Source organism: Rattus rattus, chromosome 3 (genome assembly GCF_011064425.1).
Source record: "Rattus rattus isolate New Zealand chromosome 3, Rrattus_CSIRO_v1, whole genome shotgun sequence".
In the NCBI taxonomy this organism is placed as follows: domain Eukaryota; kingdom Metazoa; phylum Chordata; class Mammalia; order Rodentia; family Muridae; genus Rattus; species Rattus rattus.
In genome coordinates, this window is record NC_046156.1 from 201835729 (window position 1) to 201850728 (window position 15000).

A 15000-nucleotide genomic window follows, 5' to 3' on the forward strand; every position below is an offset into this window, starting at 1 on the left:
CCAGAAAGGAAAGTCTCCTAAGAACAAATGACATTTTAAAGTACCTCCCATTTCGTACAATTGTGCATGTAGTTATAATGAGTAAAGACAAAACCATAATCTTAGGAAAGCAGCAGTGGCTGAGCAGTGACCCGGCTCAGCTCCCACAATGCTGACCTACAGCCCATGGCTTTCCCTACAGCCAGTCCTCCTCCCAGTCTTTGCTGGTGTGCCCTGTGCTCTGTGTTCACTAGTATTAGTATCTCAGGGGTCTCTCTCTCTCTCTCTCTCTCTCTCTCTCTCTCTCTCTCTCTCTCAGGGGTCGCTCTCTCTCTCTCTCTCTCTCAGGGGTCGCTCTCTCTCTCTCTCTCTCTCTCTGCGTCTGTGTGTGTGTGTGTGTGTGTGTGTGTGTGTGTGTGTAGCAAAGGCATGAGCAGCTGGGCCGCTGGGCCTGATGGTGCAAACGGCTCACTCCCAACTAACCGACTCCCACAAGTTGTCCTCTGACCTTCACCCATGACAATGTCATTTTTCAGATAAAAGACTTAAACTATTGTATGTTTAAACAATTAAAAAATTTTACAAAAACAGCTGCAACTCAAGATGAGTTATAATCTTTTCCTCTTTAAAAAGCATCCCCTTTACAATCTAGAAAAGAAATAGAATGGCCTCTGGCAACAATGGGGCCTCTAAGCAGAACGGGAAATTATACCAGGCCAGAGTACAGCATAACTTCAAGTTTAATTTCAAATTTAAACCAGTTCCCACCCAGAAGAGAACAGAATAAAAGAATAAGACAGGACGAGGCTAGGCAGGGGAAGCACAAAATACTGTCAAACTTTAATTAAAAAATGTTTTCAATTTAAGCAGACCCAGGCCAGTGATTTTTCATTATTTTTACCACAGTTCCATGACTACTGACATTTTCATCAGAACAAATAAAGGGTTTCCCCCAAATTTAAGATGACAAAATTATTTTAAAATTTGACTCATAATTTCTCTTCTAAACTCAAAGGAATTTGATCTTAGTTGGACCTGTCTATTAGCTTGGGGCTGAAATACACATTCACTTTAAAAACAAAGTTTGAATGTACTTCTGAGAGTATCGTATCAGAAAGCAAACTGTCACAGACAAGCGATCATCTTCATGAAGGCCATGCTTACTAAGCAGTCACTCAGGCCGCCTCCCACAACCACTGTCTGCCCTGACAGAGCAGCCTGCAGGATGCTTGTCTCTCCAACGGTGTTAAAGGAGTGGAGCACATGTTCTCCATTTGGGAGACGAGGAGAAAGGGGGAGCGGGAAGAGGAGGGGAGGAGGAAGGAAAATGAGAATTGGTAAGATCAAACCTCGACTCTGGAAACTGAAATCCTAAAGCAACCTCAACCACGAGCCTCACTGTCATACACAACCATCCCACAGCTCCAACGGCTGCTGCCACAGATTTCCCTCACTCATCCTTGCTCTTTCTTTCATGTGAGCTTTAAATCAATGGGGTGACCTCCATACTAAGCAAGCCTGATGGGGGCGCTTCTCTGTTTGAGTTAAGTTTCTGTACTAGAACGCAGTCAAGACCTCACCCGTCATCATGAAGACTGCTCTATTTTCCTATAGCAAAAAGCTATAAGCCTATTTGGTGGCTAAATTTCTTTATTTCTTGCCACAACTAATGTCAGAAACTAACTTTAGAAGCTCTTTCTGTGTGTAAATGCTTGCTCAAATGCAGCTGTTACCTGTGCTTTCCTTTTAACACTCAGTGTCAGTCCTTGGGGAGGAGAGAGCAGGAGAGAGCTGTCCTTAGACCACAGGTGAGGTGCAGACTCTGGTCTGACCATAGTACTACCACTTTGCACCACAGCATCATGGGAGGATGAAATCGGGCCCACAGTGCAAATCTGAAGAAGGCAAATGAAGAGAAGCTTGCAAACCGCTAGGCCCCATGTATGTTTGAGAGCAAAGTAGCTCAGCTTACGTCAGTGGTAAGCTGTGTGAAGAGAGAGCACAGCAGGGATGTAGGGCTAGGAACGTCAATTTCACTTAGAATACAAGAAAACAAAAGATGACAGCAGTTGCAGCCACAGAGCGTCTATGAGCAAGGCCACGCCAGACTCGGAAGCACTCGCTCCGGGACAGAGCCTCCAGAGCCTCTTCCTCATGCGCAACCAAAGACACAGTGCAGGCAGGAGTCTCACCCACTCTGCTCACTCTGAAGTCTCTGGCCTGAAGAAATGCCGGAGCCAGCGAAAGTGGGGTGACAAGGTCTTGACCTCCCACTGCGCCACAGGAAAGATCAGCTCCTGAGAGGCCACCTCTAAATGTTGGAGTCACCCTAGTTATACCAGGAACTGCTACATGCAGGCCTCCCGAATCCATACCTGTCATTCTGACCACTGCCACGACTCGACGGAGGGCCCCTAACAGCTTACGTTAAGAGGTAGCTCAGGATGGGGACAGCCTACAATGACTTGGAGCTCTGGGGCGCTTCTCAGCAACCTGCTCTTTAGGGAGCAGAGAGGGTGGCAGACTAGGCACAGTTGCAGTTCAAGCACGCCCACAATGACACCTCACTAAAGCTCTGGAGCATGGGAGCTCAGTGACTCCTCTGCTCAGCAGCATGGCCCAGGTGCTGACTCCACATCCTGTGAGTCACCCTCGGCTGAAGTAAAACGTTAATCTACATACAGTTCTTTCCCAAGGCCTTTGAGGTTTAAACAATTACTAAACGTGAGGGGAATTTGGGAGAAACCCGTGACAATGCGCTTGGCAGCAGAGATCTTGAGCCAGTTTGGGACGCTACAGAAGGACCAGGCCTATTTAACCCTGATATTGGCCAATTCCAAAAATACCATTTTAACAAATTCGCAAGCACATACTATCAGCTCGGTTGACTCTGTAAGGACTATTCTTGGAACTGCACCTCCTGCAATACATCTACGTTTATTCTGTACTGATCAACATTCTTAATGAGCCTTACTTCACTATCCTAAATTAATTCCACTAGGAGCAGCGATCCTTGTAGGCCACGCCTGCTGTTGTTATTTATGGTCACACAGTCAGAGCTTCTCAACTGCACAGCGCTGCTGTGTCAGGTGCCAGGTGGCACCCGCAGTGCCTGAAACCCGCCTCAGCTTCTGTCACCCCAACATGCCACACACTGCTGCTTTATCTGTGCCAGGATAAGAAAAGACGAGAAAGCAACAAGCTAAGGAACTGCTAGTGCAACTTCCAGGGCCGTGTATCCCCAGCACGCTTCTCTGGCTCCGGGCCTGCTGACGGCAACCCGCTCACACTGTTAGCCGCCCAGAAGTCCTGCTTCTGCAAGTCTGAGACCGTGCTCTCCCATGCTGAGGACAGCATTCCTCCCCTCCAGCCATCTAGACAAAGCTGAGTTAGGTCTTCAGTTCCCATGTATAAATGTAATCACCAGACGGAGTGAATTGCAAGGGTTTAGACGAACTGTAAGCAGTGCCTGCACTTAGGGCTAGAATCTTTGGTCACTCCAAGGCGCAAACACATGACTAAGAGAGAACAGCGGCTGAGTCAGGCAGCTGTGAGCTATGGCTGCTGGAGTTAGGGGAATGAGGCGCAGCAACCTCCCTGCTCTGAAGAGGTCTAAGGGCAGCACACAGACAGCCTGACCTGTGGGTATTTCTTTTCAGTTCAGAGTGTGGATGTCTTCCTCAACACAGAATCTCATGTAGAGAAAAACATGCTCAGAATGAAGCTCCAGGAAACCCAGGGAACTCCGTTTTCATGTGCTGCTTCCAGCTTCTGGCATATAAGGGGTTACTAAAACATGGATCTGCTCACAGTCACACAACAGGAAGAGCGCTCCTCAGGAGGGCACGTGCCAACACTGCTCCCTCCACGCCTCCTGAGGAATACACTTAGAAACTTCCTTCATTTCATAAGCTAATGCATACACTAATTTCTTTCTAATCTAAGTTTACAGGTAAAGAACTACAGAGCCAATCCAAACATTGTAAAGCTGTTATTTTCCGTCTGACTTTCTGAGACAGAAAAAGAGCTACACTTCCACAACAAATTTTTAGAATTTGTCTTCAGTGACTTAAGCCTGAGAAACAGAAACCACGCTCTGCTCTACAGTGATGGTTTCCCATGCGGCTGTTCAGTGCTTTCTGAGGTCTCGTCTTTGTTTCACTGACTCATTGGCCATGGTCCTTTCCTTTTGGTTTCTGACATGGAACACTGCTATGCTGCCTGGGGGTTACTAAGGGACCCTGCAGGACCCCTGGCCTGGCAACACCATCCTGCTCCTGGTTCTCCCAGCTTGGGACGGTTATCCAACGTTGGGCTGGAGGACAAGAAGCCGGCCAGGCGAGCTGACTCTGCCCTTAGTGAGCAGGAAAGCTGGAAGCTCTCAGACCTGTCCCAAAGGTCTTTACCAAGCTCTTCCTCCAGCCCACTGAGTTCTGACAAAACCTTTCCACTGGAGTCTTACCACCCGCCCACAAATCATCAAGCATGCAATCTTCCAGGACACAAAGACATGATTTGGGAGCTAAGCAAACATTGTTTAAGGCTGTTATTTTACTTAATGTTCACAAAAATCATCCACAGCTATCCATGTTGGAAGTCCAAATCCCAAGTCCGTACATCTAAGTCATGATGACAAGCAGCCCAGAAGAGGGCGGGAGCAGGCCCCTGGGCCCAGACTCTGCCCTCCTCACACAGCCAGGCTTCCTCCAGCCTCCCTCGCGGGCTTCCAGCTTATGGTCGGTGCTGAAGAGCACAGGCTGGCGCTGACACCCATTATGGGCACTGCAATGCTGGTGACTGCCTGGGAACTTTATAACCCAGAAAAGACGTTTTCACAGAAACACAATCTTAATCCAGGTGATTAAATTAATGAACATTAGAAGTTTGAGAAGAAACACGAGTCACGGTCACAGTGACATCACTGATAAGATAAACTAGAAATTCCCTAAAATGGCGCGCATGTGCATGCACAGGCAGGAGGGCTCTGGGCATCTGTCTGCCTCTCTGGTGCTGCAAGTCTGTGCTGCTGTGCTTGGCGTTTGTGTGAGATGTGGAGATGCCAGCCTACACTTCACACATAAGTGTCAGGCAAACCCTTCACTGACTGAGCAGAGGGATAACTTTACCTGTTGCCTTTATAATAAAACGATGTGGCCCAGATGTACAAAGCCATCTGAATCATGGAGACTGGAGCTTCACTCCTCAATTCTGTAAGTATTAAACTTTCCATTACATTTTCTTCCAGACAAAACTCTCTTCTCCATTTTCTTCACTCCCACAAGAAGCCAAATAGGCAGGAAACTACTACATCTGTGTTGCCCAGACTTGATGTAAACTTGATTACTCAGCAGTAACCAGTGAGCACACCCATTAGATTAAAGCACTTGTCACTGAAATAGCGTAACCAGGATCTGCCCTGCATTTCCTCAGGCGTCGTCCGTCTACTGGCCAGGCCCAAGCTTTCTCCTACACGGCTGAACAGGCGTTGTGCTTCCTGTTCTCTCCCAGCCGTGGGTTCATATGATGCCCACCCGCCATTATTAAAAGCACCCTCCTGTTTGAAAGACAGAATGCAGAAGGCTCTAACAGGAGACTACTCCCTCTTTTTCCTCCTCCTCCTCCTCCTCACTGTGTGGTCCGGCCTAGCCTTGATTTTCTGATCTTTCTGCCTCAGCATCCCATTCAATCACCATGAAATTGTTCTTTTAAAAAATGTTTTGGTGTGAAAAATTGTTCTTTGGGTTTCTGTACATATATTTTGGTTAATTACAAGAAATAAAACCTATCAGATACAAGGAAACAATCCACTGGAACAAAAAAAAAAAAAAGGCAATGACTAACAAAGCCCTACATATACTAAAGAGAAGTTCCTTCATTTATTTTAACAAACCTATTTTAAACCGTCCCACTACAACTGATTTTACTGCTTCAAAACTGACTTTCAGGTTTCCATGTACATGCAATGTGCATGTACCGAACAACGCCATCTGTCCTACCATCATCATTGGAAACCAAGGAACCAAATGACAGTCTTAGTTACTGTCAGCTAATTGTGGTGATACGGGCAGGCAGACAGACAGACAGACAGATGTGAACTATACTGGAAATCCTAGTCATTCATAAATGCCCTCTCCGCATTTGTTTTAAAAGTACTGTTCTGGACAATATATGTGATTGCAGTTTGATTAAATTAAAATATAAAAAGTAAACAAAAATCCATAATCCTATAATTCAGATAAATCAAGTTTTATAGTCTTTTATTTTTCCTATTTTACAAATGCCACTATATAATTTTGCAAAACTATCTATATATGTTAAATTTCTGGACCTGTTCTGTCCCTTCACACTTGAAACCATAAATTTTTTCTTAAGTAATGTTTGTCATATAACCATAATTATCCTGTCCTTAGGCAAGGAGGTTTGCAAATGTGCATATGAACCTCGGCACTTCTTATGATTTTCAGAAACAGGTTTCCCGAGTGGAAGCGTGTATTTGCCACCAGGACAACCTAAAGAATAAACTTGGTGATGCCAAGAACGAGCTGGTGACAAAACATCCAGCTCACTGTATTTTCAGCAGCAGACACTGGACTCTGCTAATGCCCAGCAAAATGGCCCTTTCAATTTTCATTTATTCATTAATATGACTACTGCACGTTTCCATCCATCCATTATCATCTGTGCTTTCTCTTGAATTTATAATCCATTTTTATCATCTGTCTACTTAAAAACTGGTGTACTAGAATATACACACAGAAAAGCATGTTTTAAGTGCACAGCTGTTTGATGCTTTTCCCCTAAATGGATCACGCCCACACAAGAGCACCCAACAAAAGACAGAGAGAGCAAGAGCTGTACCCGGAGCTCCCCCGTGTCCCATAGAAGCACTGACTCTCTCCTGAGGAACCTCTAACGAGTCTGCCTGGTTTTGTGCTCCTGCCTGGTTTTTGCTGTTCTCCTGTTTTTTTCAAGTTAGTAAAAGTTAGGCATGGTGGGTCCACTTACAATTCCAACATCTACACTTCGCTCTGCTTCCCCTCTTTTGAGAGAAGCAGATCCATGTTGCCTGGGAAGCCCAGATCAGCAGGACACGGTCTGCAGCGTCCTGTCCACTGACTACACAGCATCCATTCCCAGCTATATGCACTCACTGAAAGCTTACGGACTGGTCTATCTCACACACCAGCCATAACAAAAGGCTGTGTGTCCTAGGTAACATGCTTATTCAACGGGAAAGGTGGGTGCTCACAACACACTAATATGCAGAAAAGTTACTACGGTTTCAGACACTGACGGGCTGATTTTTTTTTTTTAAAGACATCAATATATATAAATAAATCTGTGAAGATAACACAAAGAGAAATTCAATCCTGGACTTTTAAAATGAACATAATAGTAAACTCTTAGTAGCCATGTGGTGAGAACAGAGGATATATTATGGGTTAATATACACAGTAATAAACTTTTATTTTCTGTGTCCACTGTCAGAAATCTTACTTTGTGTAGGCACAGTCTATGTGCCCAGAGTAAATTACGTAACAATGCACTGTGTATGTGTCTCCCCAGCCCTGTCTCTGTGCGCGCGCACAATGAATTATCTAACAATGCACTGAGTGTGTATGTATGTATGTGATGACTTCTTATGTGAGTCTGTCTGCGTATGCATCGAACTGGTAAGAGGCACACGATTGTCTATACACTACTTGGACATGGCAAAGAAGCCCTGTATGTTACAGACATAAGACAGTGAAAAAATAACACATGATAATTAGATGTAACTAGAAAGCAGAAATAAGCCGAGAAGATAAAGGTTAAAATCGTTAAAAAATTAAAAGGTCCATCTGAATCCAACTTTTGTTAGAAGGGACACTACTGAAGACTGAAAATTCTCATTATTTGGTTTTTTCATTAAGAAGACCATATGTACTATATGGACATAGGGGTTACATGGAAATCACTTACGTTGATGATGGATGAAGAAGTTGACAGGTTTAGACCTTCAAGATCAGCTATCAAGCTTGGAGAAAGGGCTGGTGTAGGAAGGGCAACTGGGGTGGATACTGGGTTAACTGGAAGAAAAGGGCCAAATAAGTAAGTGTGCATGAAAACTTAATTCACATTATTAACAGCAGCATTCTATTCTGTTAGTAAATCTAATTAAATTACTTTGATTAATGAACATATGACAATTCTATTTAACACCCTGATTTAGTGATGTTATTCTCAAGTCACAGCAGTGATTAGTCTGAGCTTTAAGCACAAGGCAAACCTTCACAAAGAGAGGTAAAAATACCTTGATTAACAGCTTTTTAAGATTTTTATTGCTAACCTTTATCACCCAGAACTTCGCTAAAAGAAAATGGTAAGACACATTTTCCACACTAGCATAAACAATAATGTAAAGAGAGACTTCTAGATGGGTCAGGAGTTTGCTGAACTCATTTCTTTAGCTTATTCTCCACTCTTAACCAGTTAGGGCCAGCTAAGTAATTCCCCCCAATTACCCACTGTCACATTGCCATGTGCTACAGCTGGCATGCAGCGACCAGCAGAAACCTGGATTTGAATATCTGTTCAAAATACAGATCCAGTGCTCTGACTTGAAAAGCATTGCAGGGGAACCTGCCACAGGACATTCAGCCTCCAGCCCCCTTTCTTTTCCGCACGTTTATGAGCCAAACCCCGACAACGATAATTTCTCGTGTGACCCAGTCCGCACCCTGAATGTTTCGGGTCCTATTAGCCTGTGAGTACTTTGTCTTCCTGGCTTTATTTTTCAGTCTCAACTGTGGGACTAAAAACTAGAAGATCAGAAAAGTTTCAGCTTCCAAGTTCTGTCTCCAAAGCAAGGCTGTAAAGTCGACCACTGGTCATGCTTTACTTAATTAGACACCACTTTTCAGATTCTTCCTCTCCTTTAGTCTTACCATATCCTGGGAATTAGGAAGAAAAAGTATTCATAAAGTTCATAAAGTTAACAATGAAATGTTTCTTTTTTAAGACAAGGTACTTGAAAAAAAAAAGATAAAAATAAAGTAACATGACAGTTATTAAGGGACAGTGCCAAGAAGGAAAATCTTTAAAGGAATCTGAACTTAACCCATAACACACACGTTAACGCAGAGATGGAACTGGGTGTCTGTGGGACTGAAGTCCTCGGCTTCCCCACTGTCTTTATATTTAGCACGACTGCAGCATTGTTAACACATCCCCTAGGTTTCCATGAATTTACCCATAAATCACTGACGTAGGGTGGAGTAGGGATAGGTCAGAGGACAACTGAGCCCACACCTCACTTGAGGCCTTTCCCCTTCTGATCAGCGGGGAGAGTGCTGGGACCACAGGTAGGCTAAGACGCCCAGCCTTACGTGGTATGGGTCTCAACCCCCATCCTCATCTAGCACGGCAAGTATCCCGAGTCATCTCTCCAACCCCGTATTTTGAGACTTTCAACAAAACATTCTTTTCTTTGCTAAAGTATGTACAACACAGATTTATACAATTACTCTTGTGATTAAAACTCTGGCAACAAATTAAATGCAGCAGCAGTACAGAAGGCCCCGCCTGTGGGTACCCAGCTCGACCCACGTGATTCACTTGCTGCCTCACTTGCTGCTGTCACCATTAACCCTAACAAACACTTGCCACATACAAGGTGCAGAGGCAAATGCCTTCACGTGCAGCAGCTCATTCAATCCCAGGACAGGACCCAACAACAAAAGCAGAGGCTGTGATGGTTATGTCAGTTATCAGGGTGAGTGGATCTAGTCAGTTAACAGACAAGCCACTGCCTGAGCTTCTAGGGACCTTCTTCATCGGTTTAACGCAGTGTGAAGCCCCGCCCAAAGTGCGGCACCAGCTCTGGCAGCAGGTCAGATGAAAGGATCGGCAGACAACAAGCTCGCTTCTTGCCTGCTGCCTTCACATTGTGCTGGCAAGTTCATCTGCCCTGTCTGCATGTTACTGCTGCTGCTGCTGCTGCCGCTGCTGCCACTACTCCTAAGAGTCCAGCTTCTTCAGCCTTCCGAGGAGAAGCAAAGACCAGTGCTATAGGTATCCTCCAGACCTTCAGTGACAGCCTGGGGCTCCCAAAGCCTTTGGGACTGAGCAGCTACCCGACACTAAGCCTGTGCAGTGCCAAGGCAGCCATATGCGACTACCTAGAGCATATGTAAGCCAGTCTAATGATAGGCCCCTTTCAACCTGCATTCATTGTATTGGTTCTGTTACTGGAGAGAACACTGAACAATACAGAAGTCAAATAAACTGACCACTGTAACGTGGCTAAGAAGTAAAACAAAACTGAGATTCAACTCTGCTGTCGAGGTGTAGTGGCACACGCCGTTTACAATGTTAACCCTCTGGTGGCAGGCAGATGTCTCTAAGTTTGAGGGCAACTTGGTCTAAATAGCAAGTTCCAAGTCAGCTGGGGCTACATAGTGAGACTGTCTCAAAAATGGAAACAAGCTCTCCAAGTCCCACTGTCCTCCTAGCCGCTTGCTGTATCTCCTCACCCACACACTGCCCAACAGTGTGATGAGGTCGCTGTCCTACTGGCTATCTGGAAAGGTTTCAGAGCTCCTTGAACCCAGTATAATCAACAGGTTTACCCTCCCTACAAAATAACTCTGGAGTGACTACTGCTTTATGACCACCCCATTTAGATAATTTCATAGAATGGACTTCAAGATCTTCCAGTTTCCAGAAAGACAGAATCCCCCCACCCCCGCCCAAGGCAAAGCCCCAGTCAGACTGCTGGTCGTTGTTCTGGCATGGATAACTTTGCCTGACACCCACAGTCAAAGAACTTCAAATCTAAGGGAACTGTTCAAGGCTCAACCTCTTCTCGTACCATTTTATGAATGGCAGGGATAGAAAGAATTAACTCCTTACACTGGTTAAAGGCATGCTGGTTAATGCCTGTGTTCACCGCGGTGCCCTCAACTGCTGTGTCAGCTGGGTCCACTCAAACTGCAGACGGACGTGGCTGGGAGACACACTGGAGACTTCTGGCAGGGGTCCTTACCCTTCCATGCCCTGCTCAGACCAGCTTATTCTCCCCTCTGCTCCCGTCCTCCCACTGCTGCTCCTGTAACAGGTACATTAATACTGCAGGGTGGATTCCACACCACAGCCCTAGTGCGCACTGGTGCCTGTCTCACTTCATTCGCGGGACGGCCTTCAGTGCCGCTGTTAGGTCTGAACACCAACTCTCCCCAGGTCTCGAGGATTAGCGGGATGGTGCCCCTTTGGGAAATGCTGTATGTTTATTTAGGTGACGAGTCCCTAACTATAGGACGCAGGATACTGGAGGATGGCCTTGTTTCTGGCCTCCACCCAGATGCCAAGAGGTGGAAAGCCACCCTCCACCACACATTACCGCGGCTGGCACGATGCTTCACTTCCGCCTCAAGCTCAAGGGAAGAGAAAGGGTGGGCCAGGGACTGAACCCATGAGCTACATCTTTCCACCTTTAAACTGCTTCTCCCAGGCCAAAGAGAGGAAAAGCACACATATCATCTCATCTGCTGCCTCCCAGCACTCCGAGTTGCTTGTGTAAATGTAAATTTCAGAATGTAAGGATTAACTGTATCACAACAGCCAATAAGTTCCTCTGAATGGAGAAATGGACGAACACAGCATTTGTTTGCAGCTTTCCTGGTATGCAGCAGACAGTGCCTCTCCTGAAAGATTACTCTCCCTCTGTGAGCCTCCAACGGAATCAAGAAGCTCAAGAGGCCAAGCAGCAGCTCCATGCCTGCCTCCGCTCTGCTCAGACCACACCTCTCCCACCGGCACCCCAGCTCTGTCCATATTCCCACGTAACCTGCCACGTTCTGATGTCACACACATGGGAGAGCGCATGCGGATGGGTTTGCTCAGGGAGAGGCACCTTTCCTAGAAGAGAATAAGCGAATTCTCCTCGTGTGCTAAGGCATCCAGGAAAGTCCTTTAAACTTAGCAGATGCTCCATCTATAGACACTGCTGAAATAACTTTTTAACAAGTATTTCTAGTATCATGTCCAACAAAGAATTTTGAAGGAAAATTTAACTGTGTGGGTACTAACAACAAAGAGAAACATTCTCTATATTCAGTTGCTGAGTTTTAAAAAACAGACTGGGATAAAAAAGTCTCCTTCCTAAAAACATTGTCTTTAAAAAAGAGTTGAGGGAACTTTATCTCTCTACATAAAAATATACATTTAAAAATGATTACACTCTAGCATTTAATATACTGCAAATTTCCACTGTTCTCATGCTCTATACGCATGTTATTATTGATGGGCTGGTTTTTAAAAATTATTTATTTTTATTTCATATGCACTGGTGTTTTGCCTACGTGTATCTATGTGAGGGTGTCAGATCTTGGAATTACAGACAGTTGTGAGCTGCCATGTGGGTGCTGGGCATTGAATCCAGGACCTCTGGTAGGGCAGTCACCCTTAACCACTAAGTCATCTCTAGTTCATGGCTGACAGGGTTTCTCTGTGTACCCCTGGCTGGCTGGGAGTTCACTCTGTAGACCACGCTGGCTTCAAACTCATAGAAAGCCACTTGTCTCTGCCTGCCAAGTGCTGGGGTTAAAGGCCTATCCAACCATGTCCAGCTATGTCTTTACTTGTAGCATCACGACTAACTTATGTTGTTCCTAAATGTCCCAGGTAGTCACTACATCTGTGCAAATGATCAATGGTGGACTGAGAGTGGGTGACGTCAGAGCTTGGACTTAGCGCCTGCCACCAGAAGGTGAAGGGCAGCACTATCGGCAGCAGGTAACTGGGCAAAGGACCCTGTGGAGACAGCAGGGTGTGTTTGAGCCAAGTAGCAGTGGCTTCAAATGAGGGCAAGAGGAGTAACCAACAATGGAGGGAGCCATACTATAATCTAAGTGCAGCACCAGGGTAGCAAGCTAATGGCTTTACTACAAGAAAGGGAGAGATGTGGCTTTGTAGTTCATTGGCAGGATAAGTTTCCAAAAGGAACTGAAATGACTCCTAATAGCTATGTCTATCTGCATTCCTATGGAGAACACAGGCAGTGCAAGGACATACAGCGCTGTCACCTGGCCCTTACGGACACACTGGAGGCTGGCAGACTGAAATCTTAGCTAGGACAGACAGCACAACCCAGATTCGCTTCTAAGCCTCAGAAACAGCTTATGTGTGTCGGCTGTAAAGCAATGGCTTCTGCTGTGGCCCTGTCCTATCACCTAACTCACGCTCCACAGCCCTCCTTCTGCTGTGGCCCTGTCCTATCACCTAACTCACGCCCCACAGCCCTCCTTCTGCTGTGGCCCTGTCCTATCACCTAACTCACGCCCCACAGCCCTCCTTCTGCTGTGGCCCTGTCCTATCACCTAACTCATGCTTGCCCCACAGCCCTCCTTCTGCTGTGGCCCTGTCCTATCACCTAACTCATGCCCCACAGCCCTCCTTCTGCTGTGGCCCTGTCCTATCACCTAACTCATGCCCCACAGCCCTCCTTCTGCTGTGGCCCTGTCCTATCACCTAACTCATGCCCCACAGCCCTCCTTCTGCTGTGGCCCTGTCCTATCACCTAACTCATGCCCCACAGCCCTCCTTCTGCTGTGACCCTGTCCTATCACCTAACTCACGCTCCACACAGCCCTCGTGTAGTCTGTCTACTGTCATGATCCCGCCTTCTTTAATGGATATCCTGTTCCATCAACGCAGTATACACACTGAATCTACCTCAACCAACCACACAACGCCTATACCAAACCGTACCGTCACTGCTAACGTGGTCGATTTCTCTGCAGTATTTTTCTACATTACACATTTTTATTTTTCTCTACTAAGAATCTGCTATGGTTATCACAATAGGCAGTATAAATAGAATGGAACTATGAATAACTGAGGTGACCCAAACAACTCACCATCTACATAAGGAAGCTAATGAAAATAAGGTCTTTTCTCAGTCAAGAGACGTCATATACAATGCGTCTCCTAGTACAGTCTCCCCAGCAACATGGCTCCTAGCACCAATGATTTGAGAGTTGCAACTATGCACACTTGGGTTAGTAAAGTTGTAGGCATCTGAATCCACAGACCCACATTTGCTTGAATGAAGACTTTCTGCTGTTAACACACTGAAGGGAAAGCCAAGCTGGCCAGTCACGGCTCTGTGGCAAGTGTTACCTCCTAGCTCCCTCCAGCTTCCTTAGTTCCCTGTGTCAGCCCCCACAGCCAGGATCGCACGTGTGGATGACGGGAGGCAGGATCGTTACTGGTGACGCAAGGGTAAAGGACTAAAGGAGAACAGGTCTGCTGCTCTCCTCACGTGACACAGCACAGACATACTCAACCAGGCAGAGGCACTGGCTGCAATCCCCACCTTTCCTGTCACATACTTAGCACAGGAGCTTCTAAACTTTGGGAAACCTACATGAGAAGTACTGTACAACTCAGAGCACTCAGAAATTCAGAACAACGGATGTCCCAGAACTTACAGTCATCCAGATCGAGAAGGAAAACATCTTTGGAGGGAGGAGGTCTTTCTTGCTGGGGTTTTCTTTCTTTTGCCTGTAAAATATCACAATGTCACTTCAGATCTTGTCTAAAGAAAACCTTAAAGCATTCTCACCATTACCAAACCAGCATGGTTTTCATTCTTGGTTTTAGGAACAAAAACACAACTGAAATTTCTGTGTGGTGAAGTAACTGCTCTGCTGAATCAAACTGTGCACCAGCATTTCCTCCTCACCATACAAACTGTGCACCAGCATTTCCTCCTCACCATACAAACTGTGCACCAGCATTTCCTCCTCACCATACAAACTGTGCACCAGCATTTCCTCCTCACCATACAAACTGTGCACCAGCATTTCCCCCTCACCATACAAACTGTGCACCAGCATTTCCTCCTCACCATACAAACTGTGCACCAGCATTCTGCATTTCCTCCTCGCCATACAAACTGTTACTTGTGTTAAAATACTTTAAAGAATATTTAGACCTTTAAAAGAAACTTTAACTGTAACAATTATTTTACAACCTGAA

General features: G+C 45.8%; 1 protein-coding gene across 1 annotated transcript in view; it reads right to left on the minus strand.

Moving 5' to 3' along the window:
• Ap3b1 (adaptor related protein complex 3 subunit beta 1) overlaps positions 1–15000 on the minus strand; it is a 199983-nt gene that overhangs the window by 52735 nt on the left and 132248 nt on the right. Inside the window, exons 21-22 of the mRNA XM_032899017.1 lie at positions 14451–14523; positions 7942–8048 (exon numbers count right to left, since the gene is read on the minus strand). Coding sequence (XP_032754908.1) covers positions 7942–8048; positions 14451–14523 — 180 coding nt within the window. The remainder of the gene's footprint in view (positions 1–7941; positions 8049–14450; positions 14524–15000) is intronic.